Raw genomic sequence first — 14,953 nt, forward strand, 5'->3', positions numbered from 1 at the left:
ACACATACTTCCCTCAGATTACACAGACACACAAAGAATTCAAGAAAACAAGTCCAATTTTGATAAACTCCCATATCTATTAGGGAAATACCACAGTGTGCCATCACAGCAGCAAGATTTGTGACCTGTTGCTACAAGAAAAGGGCAACCATTGAAGAAAAAACACCATTGTAAATACAACCCATATTCATGTTTATTTATTTTTCCTTTAGCACATTGTTACAACACTGTATTTATTTATTTCACCTTTATTTAATCAGGTAGGCTAGTTGAGAATAAGTTCTCATTTACAACTGGTATAGAAACATAATATGACATTAGAAATGTCTTTATTCTTTTGGAACTTTTGTGCGTGTAATGTTTTTTAAATTGTTGATTTCACTTTTGTTTATCATCTATTTCACTTGCTTTGGCTATGTAAACATATGTTTCTCATGCCAATAAAGTCATTTTCTTCCTGAGAGATCGCTGGTCAGATTTTCTCACATATAAACATTCGGCAACTTATTCTCTTTACTGTCGTGTTCTTCTCTCCTAATCTAGTCCTCACATTTCTAAAAACCAAACCTTTAGCCTAAGTGGCTCTGGAGAGGCCCCTACCCCGCTACACATAACCCTTGTAGCCCACTTGATCCACATCACCATCCTTTCCCCAGCGATGTGCCTGGTACACTGCTACTGCTACTGCTGCTCTAAAGTGCCATCTTATTATAGATGGACTCTCCAGCTAGTGAGTGCCTTTCTCTGTCCTCTGCATGGGAATTACACACACTGAGCCGCATCTCAGTTGTATGTCCATTCACAGTATTGTAACTTGACATACCACACTTGTCAAAGGCACAGATAATTGCCCATTGATGTTTTAAGGTCTCCATATATCTCTGTGTAGAGGTTTTTGAGCTACTGAGATAATGGGTTAAGCAGAACTACTGTAGCACTGTGAATTCCCCAGCTGGAAGAGAAACATGCCCAGAGAGTTAAATCAACTATAGTCTGGGGAAAAGCCTACTAGGCTGGGGTTAACTACCTAATGTGTGCCTAAGATATTAAGGCTCATGCAGAACGGAAAGCACATTATTTATTTATTAAGACAGAGTGGATAGTACTGTTCAAACTCATCCTGGGAAAAACGATTTTGTTGAGAGAGAAATAGCGAGAGATTGAGAGAGGTAGACAGACATAGAGCGATTTAGAGCGCAAGAGAAAGAAAGAGTGAGAGTGAGAAGAGAGAGAGGGAAGAGAGAGAGAGAGAGAGAGACTCTCAAGATGTCCCTAGGAAGTGTATCTAGTCAACACACATATTCCGATATAAACTGAACAACAATATTAATGCAAGATGCAACAATTTAAAAGATTGAGTTACAATTCATATAAGAAAATAAGTAAATTAAAATAATTCAGAAGGTCCTAATCTATGTATTGCACATGTCTGGGAAAACAGATATGCACATTAAAAAAAGATGAGGAGTGGGTCAGTATCTTGTGCGACCACCAGTTGCCTCAGGAAGCATGACATCTCCTTCACAGAGTGGATCAGGCTGTTGATTATGGCCTGAGGAATGTTGTCCCACTCCTCTGTGTGAAGTGGCTGGAAATCGTCTGGAACTGGAACACCCTGCCATACACCTAGATCCAGAGCATCCCAAACATGCATATTATATTACATTTTATAATTATGTTATATGATATTATTATATGATATTATTAAATTATATGGTGTTATTATTATGATTATTATGATTATTATATGATATTATTATATATCATTATTATATTATTATATTACATTATATTATTATATTCATATTATTATATTATATTGATATTATATGATATTATTATATTACATTATTATGATTATTGTGTTATAATATTATATTGCACTATTATATGATATTATCATATTATATTATTATATGATATGATATGATATTATTATGATTATTACATTATAGTATTATATTACAGTATTATATTATCATATTATATTACATTATAATATTATTTCATATTATTATATTATATTATATTATTATATGATATGATATTAAATTATATTATATTACATTATATTATTACATGATTAAATCATTATATTACATTATAATTTTATATTACTTTATAATATTATTATATTATATTAATATATTATTATATGATATTAATATATTATTATATGATATTACATTATTATATTATTAAATCATTATATTACATTATAATATTATTATATTATATTACTTCATAATATTATTATTTTATATTATTATATTATAATATTCCATTATATTATTATATATTATTATATTACATTACATTATATCCATAAAGCCTATAGTGTTTCTCATTCTGTCTTTGTCCAAAGACCTGATCACTGTTGACTATAATGGTTTGCAATTCACTTATGTCCAATTTTAGTCAACAGATATCAGTATTGATGTTGACTAGGCTGTCATACTTCTTGTTAAAACTACATTTCTGTAATAGAGTTCTCTCCCTAATGTGTTGCACGTCTTAGAGGGCTGTCTGAGGCAGGTAGTGCACTAAATAGGGAGAAGGGTGCTATTTGAGACACACACAAAGATCCAAGAAAACGAACGACGCTCGACTGAGCGTGAATACTGAGTGTGAATTCAAACAGCTTGTGTCCTGATGGGTGGTTACTGGTTTCTTAATAGTTTCTCAGGCTCGGACCCATTTACGATCTATCTTCTTCCACTGCTGTCATTTGATTTATGTAGTTGTTGGTTTGAGTTTCACTACTTTTTAAGGCTAGTCCCTCTGGTTGTTCCCTGCGGTATACTCTGTGGACTGTGTCCTTAAATGAAGTTCAGCTTTTCTCCAAATTCTCCACAGGTCAATGTGTCCCCAAAGTTTTCGTTTCTGGCAACAAAATCTCATGTGGACAGATTGCGTAAACCGAAATGGTTCCGTAGATCTGTCATGATACAACAGGATGCATGAGCAGCACTAGTTCCAGTGCGTTGGACAAATCACAATTTAATCTAGCATTTTAACAATTGGGTGAGACTTTAGTTCTGGATTAACCGAGATTACGGGCAACACTACATTGTCACGTTCAAATATCCATAAATTTCTCCAAAATGACCATGACATGAAAAACTTGGTCTTTAAGCTACAACTGTCTCTGTTCCCTTGAAGTCTTGAATTATAAATGTATGGTTTATAAACAGTATCAGAGGTGTTGCTGTATAGAATTGATAGCCCATAACAGTTTGTCATTAACACTGTGCCTTTGGAACAACGACCCAACACTTGCTAGCCTGAGGGACACTGCCTCACAGTAGTAACACAGGATCAGGATCAAGGTAAAAAGGTAGACCTCGCACATACATTACAATCCCCACCCTTCTCTCCTTCCTTCCTTCCCTTGTCTGAGTGCCACAGAAATGTACACTGGCATTTTTCTGTAACACCCACCTATTCCCATATTTCTCTCTGTGCACCATTTCACAGGCGGGTGGGTGGGTAAGCCATGCCAGCAGCAGATAAGTACCTTGTTCTCTGTGTGGCACTGCCCTCAGCCATCTGGCAAGGGTAGGAGCTGGAGCTGGCATGCAGAGACGAACAGGGGCTTTAACTGTCTGTGCTCAGCGGGAGTTCCACCTAGGCACTGATCTGTGGTCAGTTTTACTGTTTTTTTGCTGATTCCGGGAGGTTATGCTGGTCATAGATATGTGCCTACAGGTAACTTCTACTCCAAGCTGTTCAGATGACCATGCCTGTTCTGAGGATGTATTTTCAGGGTGTACGGTAGCGAATGCACTTGTACTGATATAATTTCCTTTCCTACACTGCTCCTTAGCCACCAGTAAGCCACAGCTTATTATGTCACATCAATAATGTTCATATAGGACTGATAGGTTTTTAAGTAACACTAGAATGCTTAATCACAGCAACATTAATGAAATGCTTAATCACCTCTCCAGTTATTTCTCCTCTAAGACTGAACACATTCCCCCAGCCCCCCTCTGACCTCCAAAGCCAGTCAAAATGACATGCTTACTGATGTATGTCTATCAACTGACAGTGGAACCTGCTGTGGAGCCCCAGTGAGGTGTGGAAAGCTAACAGCAGTGCACTGATTGGCGTAATGGGTTTACAATGGGGATCTGCAGGGCCAATGTAAAGAGACCTGAGGGGAATTCTAATCTAACTCCCAGGCATGGCAGTCCAGCCATTCAACCTGAGAAAGAAGCGCCACTGTTGACAATACAATGATTAACTAGCATTAACTATTTTTGTCTGCCTCTTGTGTTGTCAGCCTCGATCGATCTCATTCTCTCTCTCTTGCTATTGCTCGAGTTTTCCTCCTCTCTCTCTCGCTGTAGTTTTCCTCCTCTCTCTCTCGCTGTAGTTTTCCTCCTCTCTCTCTCTCGCTGTAGTTTTCCTCCTCTCTCTCACACTGTAGTTTCCCCCCTCTCTCTCGCTCTCTCGCTGTAGTTTTCCTCCTCTCTCTCACACTGTAGTTTTCCCCCTCTCTCTCACACTGTAGTTTTCCCCCTCTCTCTCACACTGTAGTTTCCCCCTCTCTCTCACACTGTAGTTTTCCCTCTCTCTCTAGTTTTCCTCCTCTCTCTCACACTGTAGTTTTCCACCTCTCTCTCTCACACTGTAGTTTTCCTCCTCTCTCTCCATTTTCCTCCTCTCTCTCACACTGTAGTTTTCCTCCTCTCTCTCACACTGTAGTTTTCCTCCTCTCTCTCCAGTTTTCCTCATCTCTCACACACTGTAGTTTTCCCCCTCTCTCTCACACTGTAGTTTTCCTCCTCTCTCTCCATTTCCCTCCTCTCTCTCACACTGTAGTTTTCCTCCTCTCTCACACTGTAGTTTTCCTCCTCTCTCTCCATTTCCCTCCTCTCTCTCACACTGTAGTTTTCCTCCTCTCTCTCACACTGTAGTTTTCCTCCTCTCTCTCACAAGTGTAGTTTTCCTCCTCTCTCTCCATTTCCCTCCTCTCTCTCACACTGTAGTTTTCCTCCTCTCTCACACACTGTAGTTTTCCTCCTCTCTCTCACACTGTAGTTTTCCTCCTCTCTCTCACACTGTAGTTTTCATCCTTTCCTCCTCTCTCTCACACTGTAGTTTTCCTCCTCTCTCTCACACTGTAGTTTTCCTCCTCTCTCTCACACTGTAGTTTTCCTCCTCTCTCTCCAGTTTTCCTCCTCTCTCTCACACTGTAGTTTTCCTCCTCTCTCTCACACTGTAGTTTTCCTCCTCTCTCTCACACTGTAGTTTTCCTCCTCTCTCACACACTGTAGTTTTCCTCCTCTCTCTCACACTGTAGTTTTCATCCTTTCCTCCTCTCTCTCACACTGTAGTTTTCCTCCTCTCTCTCACACTGTAGTTTTCCTCCTCTCTCTCACACTGTAGTTTTCCTCCTCTCTCTCCAGTTTTCCTCACCTCTCACACACTCTAGTTTTCCTCCTCTCTCTCACACTGTAGTTTTCCTCCTCTCTCTCACACTGTAGTTTTCCTCCTCTCTCTCACACTGTAGTTTTCCTCCTCTCTCTCCAGTTTTCCTCACCTCTCACACACTCTAGTTTTCCTCCTCTCTCTCCATTTCCCTCCTCTCTCTCACACTGTAGTTTTCCTCCTCTATCTCACACTGTAGTTTTCCTCCTCTCTCGCACACTGTAGTTTTCCTCCTCTCTCTCCAGTTTTCCTCATCTCTCACACACTGTAGTTTTCCTCCTCTCTCACACACTGTAGTTTTCCTCCTCTCTCTCACACTGTAGTTTTCCTCCTCTCTCTCCATTTCCCTCCTCTCTCTCACACTGTAGTTTTCCTCCTCTCTCTCACACTGTAGTTTTCCTCCTCTCTCTCCAGTTTTCCTCATCTCTCACACACTGTAGTTTCCCTCCTCTCTCTCACACTGTAGTTTTCCTCATCTCTCACACACTGTAGTTTTCCTCCTCTCTCTCACACTGTAGTTTTCATCCTTTCCTCCTCTCTCTCACACTGTAGTTTTCCTCCTCTATCTCACACTGTAGTTTTCCTCCTCTCTCTCACACTGTAGTTTTCATCCTTTCCTCCTTTCTCTCACACTCTAGTTTTCCTCCTCTCTCTCACACTGTAGTTTTCATCCTTTCCTCCTCTCTCTCACACTGTAGTTTTCATCCTTTCCTCCTCTCTCTCACACTGTAGTTTTCCTCCTCTCTCTCACACTGTAGTTTTCATCCTTTCCTCCTCTCTCTCACACTGTAGTTTTCCTCCTCTCTCTCACACTGTAGTTTTCCTCCTCTCTCTCACACTGTAGTTTTCATCCTTTCCTCCTCTCTCTCACACTGTAGTTTTCCTCCTCTCTCTTACACTGTAGTTTTCCTCCTCTCTCTCCAGTTTTCCTCCTATCTCTCTCTCTCTCCAGTTTTCCTCCTCTCTCTCTCTCCAGTTTTCCTCCTCTCTCTCTCTCGCTCCAGTTTTCCTCCTCTCTCTCTCTCCAGTTTTCCTCCTCTCTCTCTCTCGCTCCAGTTTTCCTCCTCTCTCTCTCTCCAGTTTTCCTCCTCTCTCTCTCATGCTCCAGTTTTCCTCCTCTCTCTCTCTCTCTCCAGTTTTCCTCCTCTCTCTCTCTCCAGTTTTCCTCCTCTCTCTCTCTCGCTCCAGTTTTCCTCCTCTCTCTCTCTCTCTCCAGTTTTCCTCCTCTCTCTCTCTCTCTCCAGTTTTTCTCCTCTCTCTCTCTCTCCAGTTTTCCTCCTCTCTCTCTCTCTCTCCAGTTTTTATCCTCTCTCTCTCTCTCTCTCTCCAGTTTTCCTCTCTCTCTCTCTCTCCAGTTTTCCTCCTCTCTCTCTCTCTCCAGTTTTCCTCCTCTCTCTCACACTGTAGTTTTCCTCCTCTCTCTCTCTCTCCAGTTTTCCTCCTCTCTCTCTCTCCAGTTTTCCTCCTCTCTCTCTCTCCAGTTTTCCTCCTCTCTCTCTCTCGCTCCAGTTTTCCTCCTCTCTCTCTCTCCAGTTTTCCTCCTCTCTCTCTCTCGCTCCAGTTTTCCTCCTCTCTCTCTCTCCAGTTTTCCTCCTCTCTCTCTCTCCAGTTTTCCTCCTCTCTCTCTCTCTCTCCAGTTTTCCTCATCTCTCTCTCTCCAGTTTTCCTCCTCTCTCTCTCTCGCTCCAGTTTTCCTCCTCTCTCTCTCTCTCTCTCCAGTTTTCCTCCTCTCTCTCCAGTTTTCCTCCTCTCTCTCTCTCTCTCCAGTTTTCCTCCTCTCTCTCTCGCTCCAGTTTTCCTCCTCTCTCTCTCTCCAGTTTTCCTCCTCTCTCTCTCTCTCCAGTTTTCCTCCTCTCTCTCTCTCTTTCCAGTTTTCCTCCTCTCTCACTCTCCAGTTTTCCTCCTCTCTCTCTCCATCTCTTTTTGAACGATCATTAACTTTTTTTTGTCAGTCACATACATGAATTCAAACACACATGCGCGCAGACACACACACACACACACACACACACACACACACACACACACACACACACACACACACACACACACACACACACACACACACACACACACACACACACACACACACACACTCACACCACAACCCGGGACAGAAAAACTTGAATATCCCCAGAACAGTCAATATGGGAACCACTGTTGCAGTATATTAGTATTCAAGAGTAAAGAACGTTGTGCTGTTCTCAACCCTCAAGGCTGCCTAATCGTGATTCAGGACAACAACCTGGTTCTGTTTGTTAATCCAATTTTCCGCTAGAATGTTTTTCTTCCCTTCTCTTCTCTGTCTCCACAGACTTGGCTGGGACCAGACAGTATGGGGTTAAAAAGCTCCTACTGGCTTTTGATATCTTTCATGGTGGTGAGTACATCTTCAGCTTCTCATTAACAAAAGTAAGGACACATCTACTCATTCAAGGGTTTTTCTTTATTTTTACTATTTTCTACATTGTAGAATAATAGTGAAGACATTCTTGGCATTCTCTCAACCAGCTTCACCTGGAATGCTTTTCCAACAGTCTTAAAGGAGTTCCCACATATGCTGAGAACTTGTTGGCCGCTTTTCCTTCACTCTGCGGTCCAACTCATACAAACCATCTCAATTGGGTTGAGGTTGGGTGATTGTGGAGGCCAGGTCATTTGATGCAGCACTTCATCACTCTCCTTCTTGGTCAAATAGCCCTTACACAGCCTGGAGGTATGTTTTGGGTCATTGTCCTGTTGAAAAACAAATGACAGTCCCACTAAGCGCAAACCAGATGGGATGGCGTATCGCTGCAGAAGGCTGTGATAGCCATGCTGGTTAAGTGTGCCTTGAAGATCATCGCGATCATCGCGAAGATCATCTGTTCCCCTACTCTGTGTCTCACAAAGACACGGCGGTTGGAACCCTTATTATTGCGTTTGAGCCAATCAGTTGTGTTGTGACAAGATAGTAATGATGAACTGTCATTTCTCTTTGGTTATTTGAGCTGTTCTTGCCATAATATGGACTTGGTCTTTTACCAAATAGGGCTGTCTTCTGTATACCACCCCTACCTTGTCACAACACAACTGATTGGCTCAAACGCAATAATAAGGGAAGAAATTCCACAAATCAACAAGGCACACCTGTTAATTGATATGCATTCCAGGTGACTACCTCATGAAGCTAAGTGTGCAAAGTTGTCATCAAGAGTGCAAAGTTGCACACCAAGAGTGTGCAAAGTTGTCATCAATGCAAAGGGTGGCTACTTTGAAGAATCTAAAAATTAAAATATATTTTGATTTGTTTTACACTTTTTTGGTTACTACATGATTCCATAGGTGTTATTTCATAGGTTTGACGTATTCACTATTATTCTACAATGTAGAAAATAGTAAAAATAAATTAAAACTCTGGAATGAGTAGGTGTGTCCAAACTTGACTGGTACTGTAAATACTTGTTGTTAGATTACTTTTTGCTGTGTTTATTACTGTAATGCAATTTATATATTACTGTAATTTTTTACCAAATTGTACAGGATTTGTTCTGTAAATGTGTTTTAACTTGATAAAATACCATGCATTGTCTCAAAGTAGTAGATGAACTGCAATACTTTTTGCTGTGCTGGTTTTCAACGCATAGAGAAAATCAGAGAGATGAATTTGATGTAGTTCACTAATCCGTTAATCACTAATTGGTTCAGTTTGGCAACTAGAGGCATGGATGACCTAAAAGCCAGAAGATCTTTCAGCCATGACGCTCTGCAGATACTTTATATGAATGGCAGAGGTTGGTTGGCTGGTGTGTATCTGTGTCTCTGTGTCTCTGTGTCTCTCTCTGTGTGTGTGTGTGTGTGTGTGTGTGTGTGTGTGTGTGTGTGTGTGTGTGTGTGTGTGTGTGTGTGTGTGTGTGTGTGTGTCTGTGTGTGAGTGAGTGAGTGAGTGAGTGAGTGAGTGAGTGAGTGAGTGAGCGAGCATGCTTGCTGGATGCATCCCCACTTGTTTGCCAACCCTCATCATACTTTACCTAAACCCAATGGTCAGCTGGCATGGTAAACCAGTTATAAAAACCTGCCACTGTCTTTGCCTTTTGTTACTTTATGATCATGAAACTCAAGGCAGCAGATATCAGCCTCATTTATTATTCATGAGATGCAAAGGGTATTATGTATAATGGTAATTTGTTAGAACATTTGTGTAATTACAGTTTGTAATACCATGTCTTGTTTTGAGGTGTTTTTACATATGCACGACTATACTAAGGGAGGGGGCTCAGTTTCCCTGCCTGTCTCATTACACTACGATCAAAGCCAGCTACAAACAATAATCAACTAGGGGGAAATCAGATTTTTTAAATCTTGATGTTATATTTATAATTATAAAAAATATATATGCAACAAATTTTCCACTAACTGGTTTCTGTGCAAATGCACCACACACATCCAATAAGCAATGAATAACTGCATAACGATTACCGACATTGAGCGCTTATCGTCATGTTTGTTTTTGCAACACCACAATCAAGTAGAGAATGTTCATTCTCGACAAGCTGAAAATACATCCCTTCCTACTCAGTATCAAAGGCTTGGTTTGGCAATCTCTGAATGTCATTAAACTCTTTGATGTTTTGTAACAGATTTTTGGGGCATTTTGTCTCTTTCCATTAATCAAAAGGTTGTGGCGCAGTTTGGATGCTGGAATTATATTAGAGTGGAGTGGATGAATGTGCGCAGGTAGCCTACAGGTATCCTACAGGTATCCTACAGGTATCCTACAGGTATCCTACAGGTAGCCTACAGGTAGCCTATTTTATTTAGTGTCAAATCGCCGTGCTTCTACATCTGCATTGCTTGCTGTTTGGGGTTTTAGACTGGGTTTCTGTATAGCACTTTGTGACATCGGCTGATGTAAAAAGAGCTTTATAAATACATTTGATTGATTGATTGATTGATTGATTGGCAACCGATCCCTCACGGGATTAATTGACACATAAACAAATATTACAATAAGTCACTGTGATAATTCAGTGATAATGCTTATGGTGTTCTGTGCAGTGCGCACCTCATAAAGAGTGAACAAGAAATCACTACATAATAGTAAATAAGGTTATCAACAATAATTATATCCTTAGAGCAGTAAAAATCGTACATACAGATAAATAAATCCAAGCGCAATGACACACTGGCCTCTCCCCTGCCTATCAGCTACTCTTCTATCTTGTGGATTTATATTGAAAATCTGTGCAGATGTGAATGATTTAATCTGTGGTATGATTGCTAGTTAGCCGATTGCAGATCTGGACAAACGATCCACCTACCACTATTGTCACTATGAATGGTGGATAGAGGGCAGGATAGACCTTTAGACAGGTAGACTATATTGACCTGTGGAACAGTAAGCGTGCAGAAAAGCATAGTGCATAATGGAAGTACCAAAACACCTTAATAGGGGACGAGCATGCAAGCAGATGAGGAGATTTGGCAATATGGAAGAGATTAGATAGTAAAACCGACAAAATGGCCAATGTAAATCAAAGAAAAAACACAATACCTTCCAATTTTGGACCAGCTGGCTAACCAACAACTGTAACAATGTATTTAAGAAACAACAGTGCATATTGGGTAACTTTATTGATGTTTTCAATTAAGATTTGGAGAGGAAATATGGTTTAGATGTTGTCAATAACCTTTTATTGTAAGCCAACCTCATCTGTCTTGCCCCAAAGTTGCGCACGCTTTGGTTTTGTTTGTAAACAGCCCAGGTAAAGCATGTAGAGGTAAAGTAGCTAAAGCATGTAGAGGTAACGTAGCTAAAGCATGTAGAGGTAAAGTAGGTAAAGCATGTAGAGGTAAAGTAGGTAAAACATGTAGAGGTAAAGTAGGTAAAGCATGTAGAGGTAAAGTAGGTAAAGCATGTAAGCATGTATATGTAAAGTAGGTAAAGCATGTAGAGGTAAAGTAGTTAAAGCATGTAGAGTTAAAGTAGCTAAAGCATGTAGAGGTAAAGTACGTTAAGCATGTAGAGGTAAAGTAGGTAAAGCATGTAAGCATGTATATGTAAAGTAGGTAAAGCATGTAGAGGTAAAGTAGGTAAAGCATGTAGAGGTAAAGTAGCTAAAGCATGTAGAGGTAAAGTAGGTAAAGCATGTAGAGGTAAAGTAGCTAAAGCATGTAGAGTTATATTATAGTTATATGTAAAGTAGGTAAAGCATGTAGAGGTAAAGTAGGTAAAGCATGTAGAGGCAAAGTAGATAAAGCATGTAGAGGTAAAGTAGTTAAACATGTAGAGGTAAAGTAGGTAAAGCATGTAGAGGTAAAGTAGATAAAACATGTAGAGGTAAAGTAGGCAAAGCATGTAGAGGTAAAGTAGGTAAAGCATGTAGAGGTAAAGTATGTAAAGCATGTAGAGGTAAAGTAGCTAAAGCATGTAGAGGTAAAGTAGGTAAAGCATGTAGAGGTAAAGTAGGTAAAGCATGTAGAGGTAAAGTAGGTAAAGCATGTAGAGGTAAAGTAGGTAAAGCATGTAGAGGTAAAGTAGGTAAAGCATGTAGAGCTTGCCCAGGTAAAGCATGTAGAGGTAAAGTAGATAAAGCATGTAGAGGTAAAGTAGATAAAGCATGTAGAGGTAAAGTAGATAAAGCATGTAGAGGTAAAGTAGGTAAAGCATGTAGAGGTAAAGTAGCTAAAGCATGTAGAGGTAAAGTAGGTAAAGCATGTAGAGGTAAAGTAGGTAAAGCATGTAAGCATGTATATGTAAAGTAGGTAAAGCATGTAGAGGTAAAGTAGGTAAAGCATGTAGAGGTAAAGTAGGTAAAGCATGTAGAGGTAAAGCAGGTAAAGCATGTAAGCATGTATATGTAAAGTAGGTAAAGCATGTAGAGGTAAAGTAGGTAAAGCATGTAGAGGTAAAATTAGGTAAAGCATGTAGAGGTATAGTAGCTAAAGCATGTAGAGGTAAAGTAGGTAAAGCATGTAGAGGTAAAGTAGGTAAAGCATGTAGAGCTTGCCCAGGTAAAGCATGTAGAGGTAAAGTAGATAAAGCATGTAGAGGTAAAGTAGATAAAGCATGTAGAGGTAAAGTAGGTAAAGCATGTAGAGGTAAAGTAGCTAAAGCATGTAGAGGTAAAGTAGGTAAAGCATGTAGAGGTAAAGTAGGTAAAGCATGTAAGCATGTATATGTAAAGTAGGTAAAGCATGTAGAGGTAAAGTAGGTAGAGCATGTAGAGGTAAAGTAGGTAAAGCATGTAAGCATGTATATGTAAAGTAGGTAAAGCATGTAGAGGTAAAGTAGGTAAAGCATGTAGAGGTAAAATTAGGTAAAGCATGTAGAGGTAAAGTAGCTAAAGCATGTAGAGGTAAAGGAGGTAAAGCATGTAGAGGTAAAGGAGGTAAAGCATGTAGAGGTAAAGTAGCTAAAGCATGTAGAGGTAAAGTAGCTAAAGCATGTAGAGGTAAAGTAGGTAAAGCATGTAGAGGTATAGTAGCTAAAGCATGTAGAGGTAAAGTAGATAAAGCATGTAGAGGTAAAGTAGGTAAAGCATGTAAGCATGTATATGTAAAGTAGGTAAAGCATGTAGAGGTAAAGTAGGTAAAGCATGTAGAGGTAAAGTAGGTAAAGCATGTAGAGGTAAAGTAGGTAAAGCATGTAAGCATGTATATGTAAAGTAGGTAAAGCATGTAGAGGTAAAGTAGGTAAAGCATGTAGAGCTAAAGTAGCTAAAGCATGTAGAGGTAAAGTAGGTTAGGCATGTAGAGGTAAAGTAGCTAAAGCATGTAGAGGTAAAGTAGGTAAAGCATGTCGAGTTAAAGTAGGTAAAGCATGTAGAGGTAAAGTAGGTAAAGCATGTAGAGGTAAAGTAGGTAAAGCATGTAGAGGTAAACTAGGTAAAACATGTAGAGGTAAAGTAGGTAAACATGTAGAGGTAAAGTAGGTAAAGCATGTATATGTAAAGTAGGTAAAGCATGTGGAGGTAAAGTAGGTAAACATGTAGAGGTAAAGTAGGTAAAGCATGTAGAGGTAAAGTAGCTAAAGCATGTAGAGGTAAAGTATGTAAAATATGTAGAGGTAAAGTAGGTAAAGCATGTAGAGGTAAAGTAGCTAAAGCATGTAGAGGTAAAGTAGGTAAAGCATGTAGAGGTAAAGTAGCTAAAGCATGTAGTGGTAAAGTAGGTAAAGCATGTAGAGGTAAAGTAGGTAAAGCATGTAGAGGTAAAGTAGGTAAAGCATGTAGAGGTAAAGTAGATAAAGCATGTAGAGGTAAAGTAGGTAAAGCATGTAGAGGTAAAGTAGGTAAAGCATGTAGAGGTAAAGTAGGTAAAGCATGTAGAGGTAAAGTAGATAAAGCATGTAGAGGTAAAGTAGGTAAAGCATGTAGTGGTAAAGTAGGTAAAGCATGTTGAGGTAAAGTAGGTAAAGCATGTAGAGGTAAAGTAGGTAAAGCATGTAAGCATGTATATGTAAAGTAGGTAAAGCATGTAGAGGTAAAGTAGGTAAAGCATGTAGAGGTAAAATTAGGTAAAGCATGTAAAGTAGGTAAAGCATGTAGAGGTAAAGTAGGTAAAACATGTAGAGGTAAAGTAGGTAAAGCATGTAGAGGTAAAGTAGCTAAAGCATGTAGAGGTAAAGTAGGTAAAGCATGTAGAGGTAAAGTAGGTAAAGCATGTAGAGGTAAAGTAGGTAAAGCATGTAGAGGTAAAGTAGGTAAAGCATGTAAGCATGTAGAGGTAAAGTAGGTAAAGCATGTAGAGGTAAAGTAGCTAAAGCATGTAGAGGTAAAGTAGGTAAAGCATGTAGAGGTAAAGTAGCTAAAGCATGTAGAGGTAAAGTAGATAAAGCATGTAGAGGTAAAGTTGGTAAAGCATGTAGAGTTAAAGTAGGTAAAGCATGTAGAGGTAAAGTAGGTAAAGCATGTAGAGCTTGCCCAGGTAAAACATGTAGAGGTAAAGTAGATAAAGCATGTAGAGCTTGCCCAGGTAAAGCATGTAGAAATGAGTTTTCTTTGTCACCAAAATGGATTCTAGACATTTTATTTAACATGTTTGTCGGGACACTTACTTGTATTGTTGAACTGCTTTCTCGCTACATCAACAGGTTTTTGGCTCATAATAATACCTTTGTCCTGATGATAATACCTTTGTACTGATGATAATACCTTTGTACTGATGATAATACCTTTGTACTGATAATAATACCTTTGTACTGATAATAATACCTTTGTACTGATGATAATACCTTTGTACTGATGATAATACCTTTGTACTGATAATAATACCTTTGTACTGATGATAATACCTTTGTACTGATAATAATACATTTGTACTGATAAGAATACCTTTGTACTGATGATAATACCTTTGTACTGATAATAATACCTTTGTACTGATAATAATACCTTTGTACTGATAATAATACCTTTGTACTGATAATAATACCTTTGTACTGATGATAATACCTTTGTACTGATAATAATACCTTTGTACTGATAATAATACCTTTGTCCATTTGGTCTTCTATTCATCAGTGTCGATGTGAAAT

General features: G+C 39.3%; 1 protein-coding gene across 2 annotated transcripts in view; it reads left to right on the forward strand.

Annotated features, from left to right (window-relative positions):
• The window catches only part of calcr (calcitonin receptor), a 108,837-nt gene that overhangs the window by 40,963 nt on the left and 52,921 nt on the right, over positions 1-14,953 (forward strand). Inside the window, exon 2 of one of the 2 annotated variants that reach the window (XM_036971174.1) lies at positions 7,751-7,816. In XM_036971174.1, the coding sequence (XP_036827069.1) occupies positions 7,772-7,816 (45 nt within the window). In that variant the 5' untranslated portion in view covers positions 7,751-7,771. Of the gene's footprint in view, positions 1-7,432; positions 7,817-14,953 lie in introns of those variants that run through there. The other variant, XM_036971175.1, reaches the window with a different exon arrangement.

The sequence above is a fragment of the Oncorhynchus mykiss genome, chromosome 32 (genome assembly GCF_013265735.2).
Source record: "Oncorhynchus mykiss isolate Arlee chromosome 32, USDA_OmykA_1.1, whole genome shotgun sequence".
Classification (NCBI taxonomy): Eukaryota; Metazoa; Chordata; class Actinopteri; order Salmoniformes; family Salmonidae; genus Oncorhynchus; species Oncorhynchus mykiss.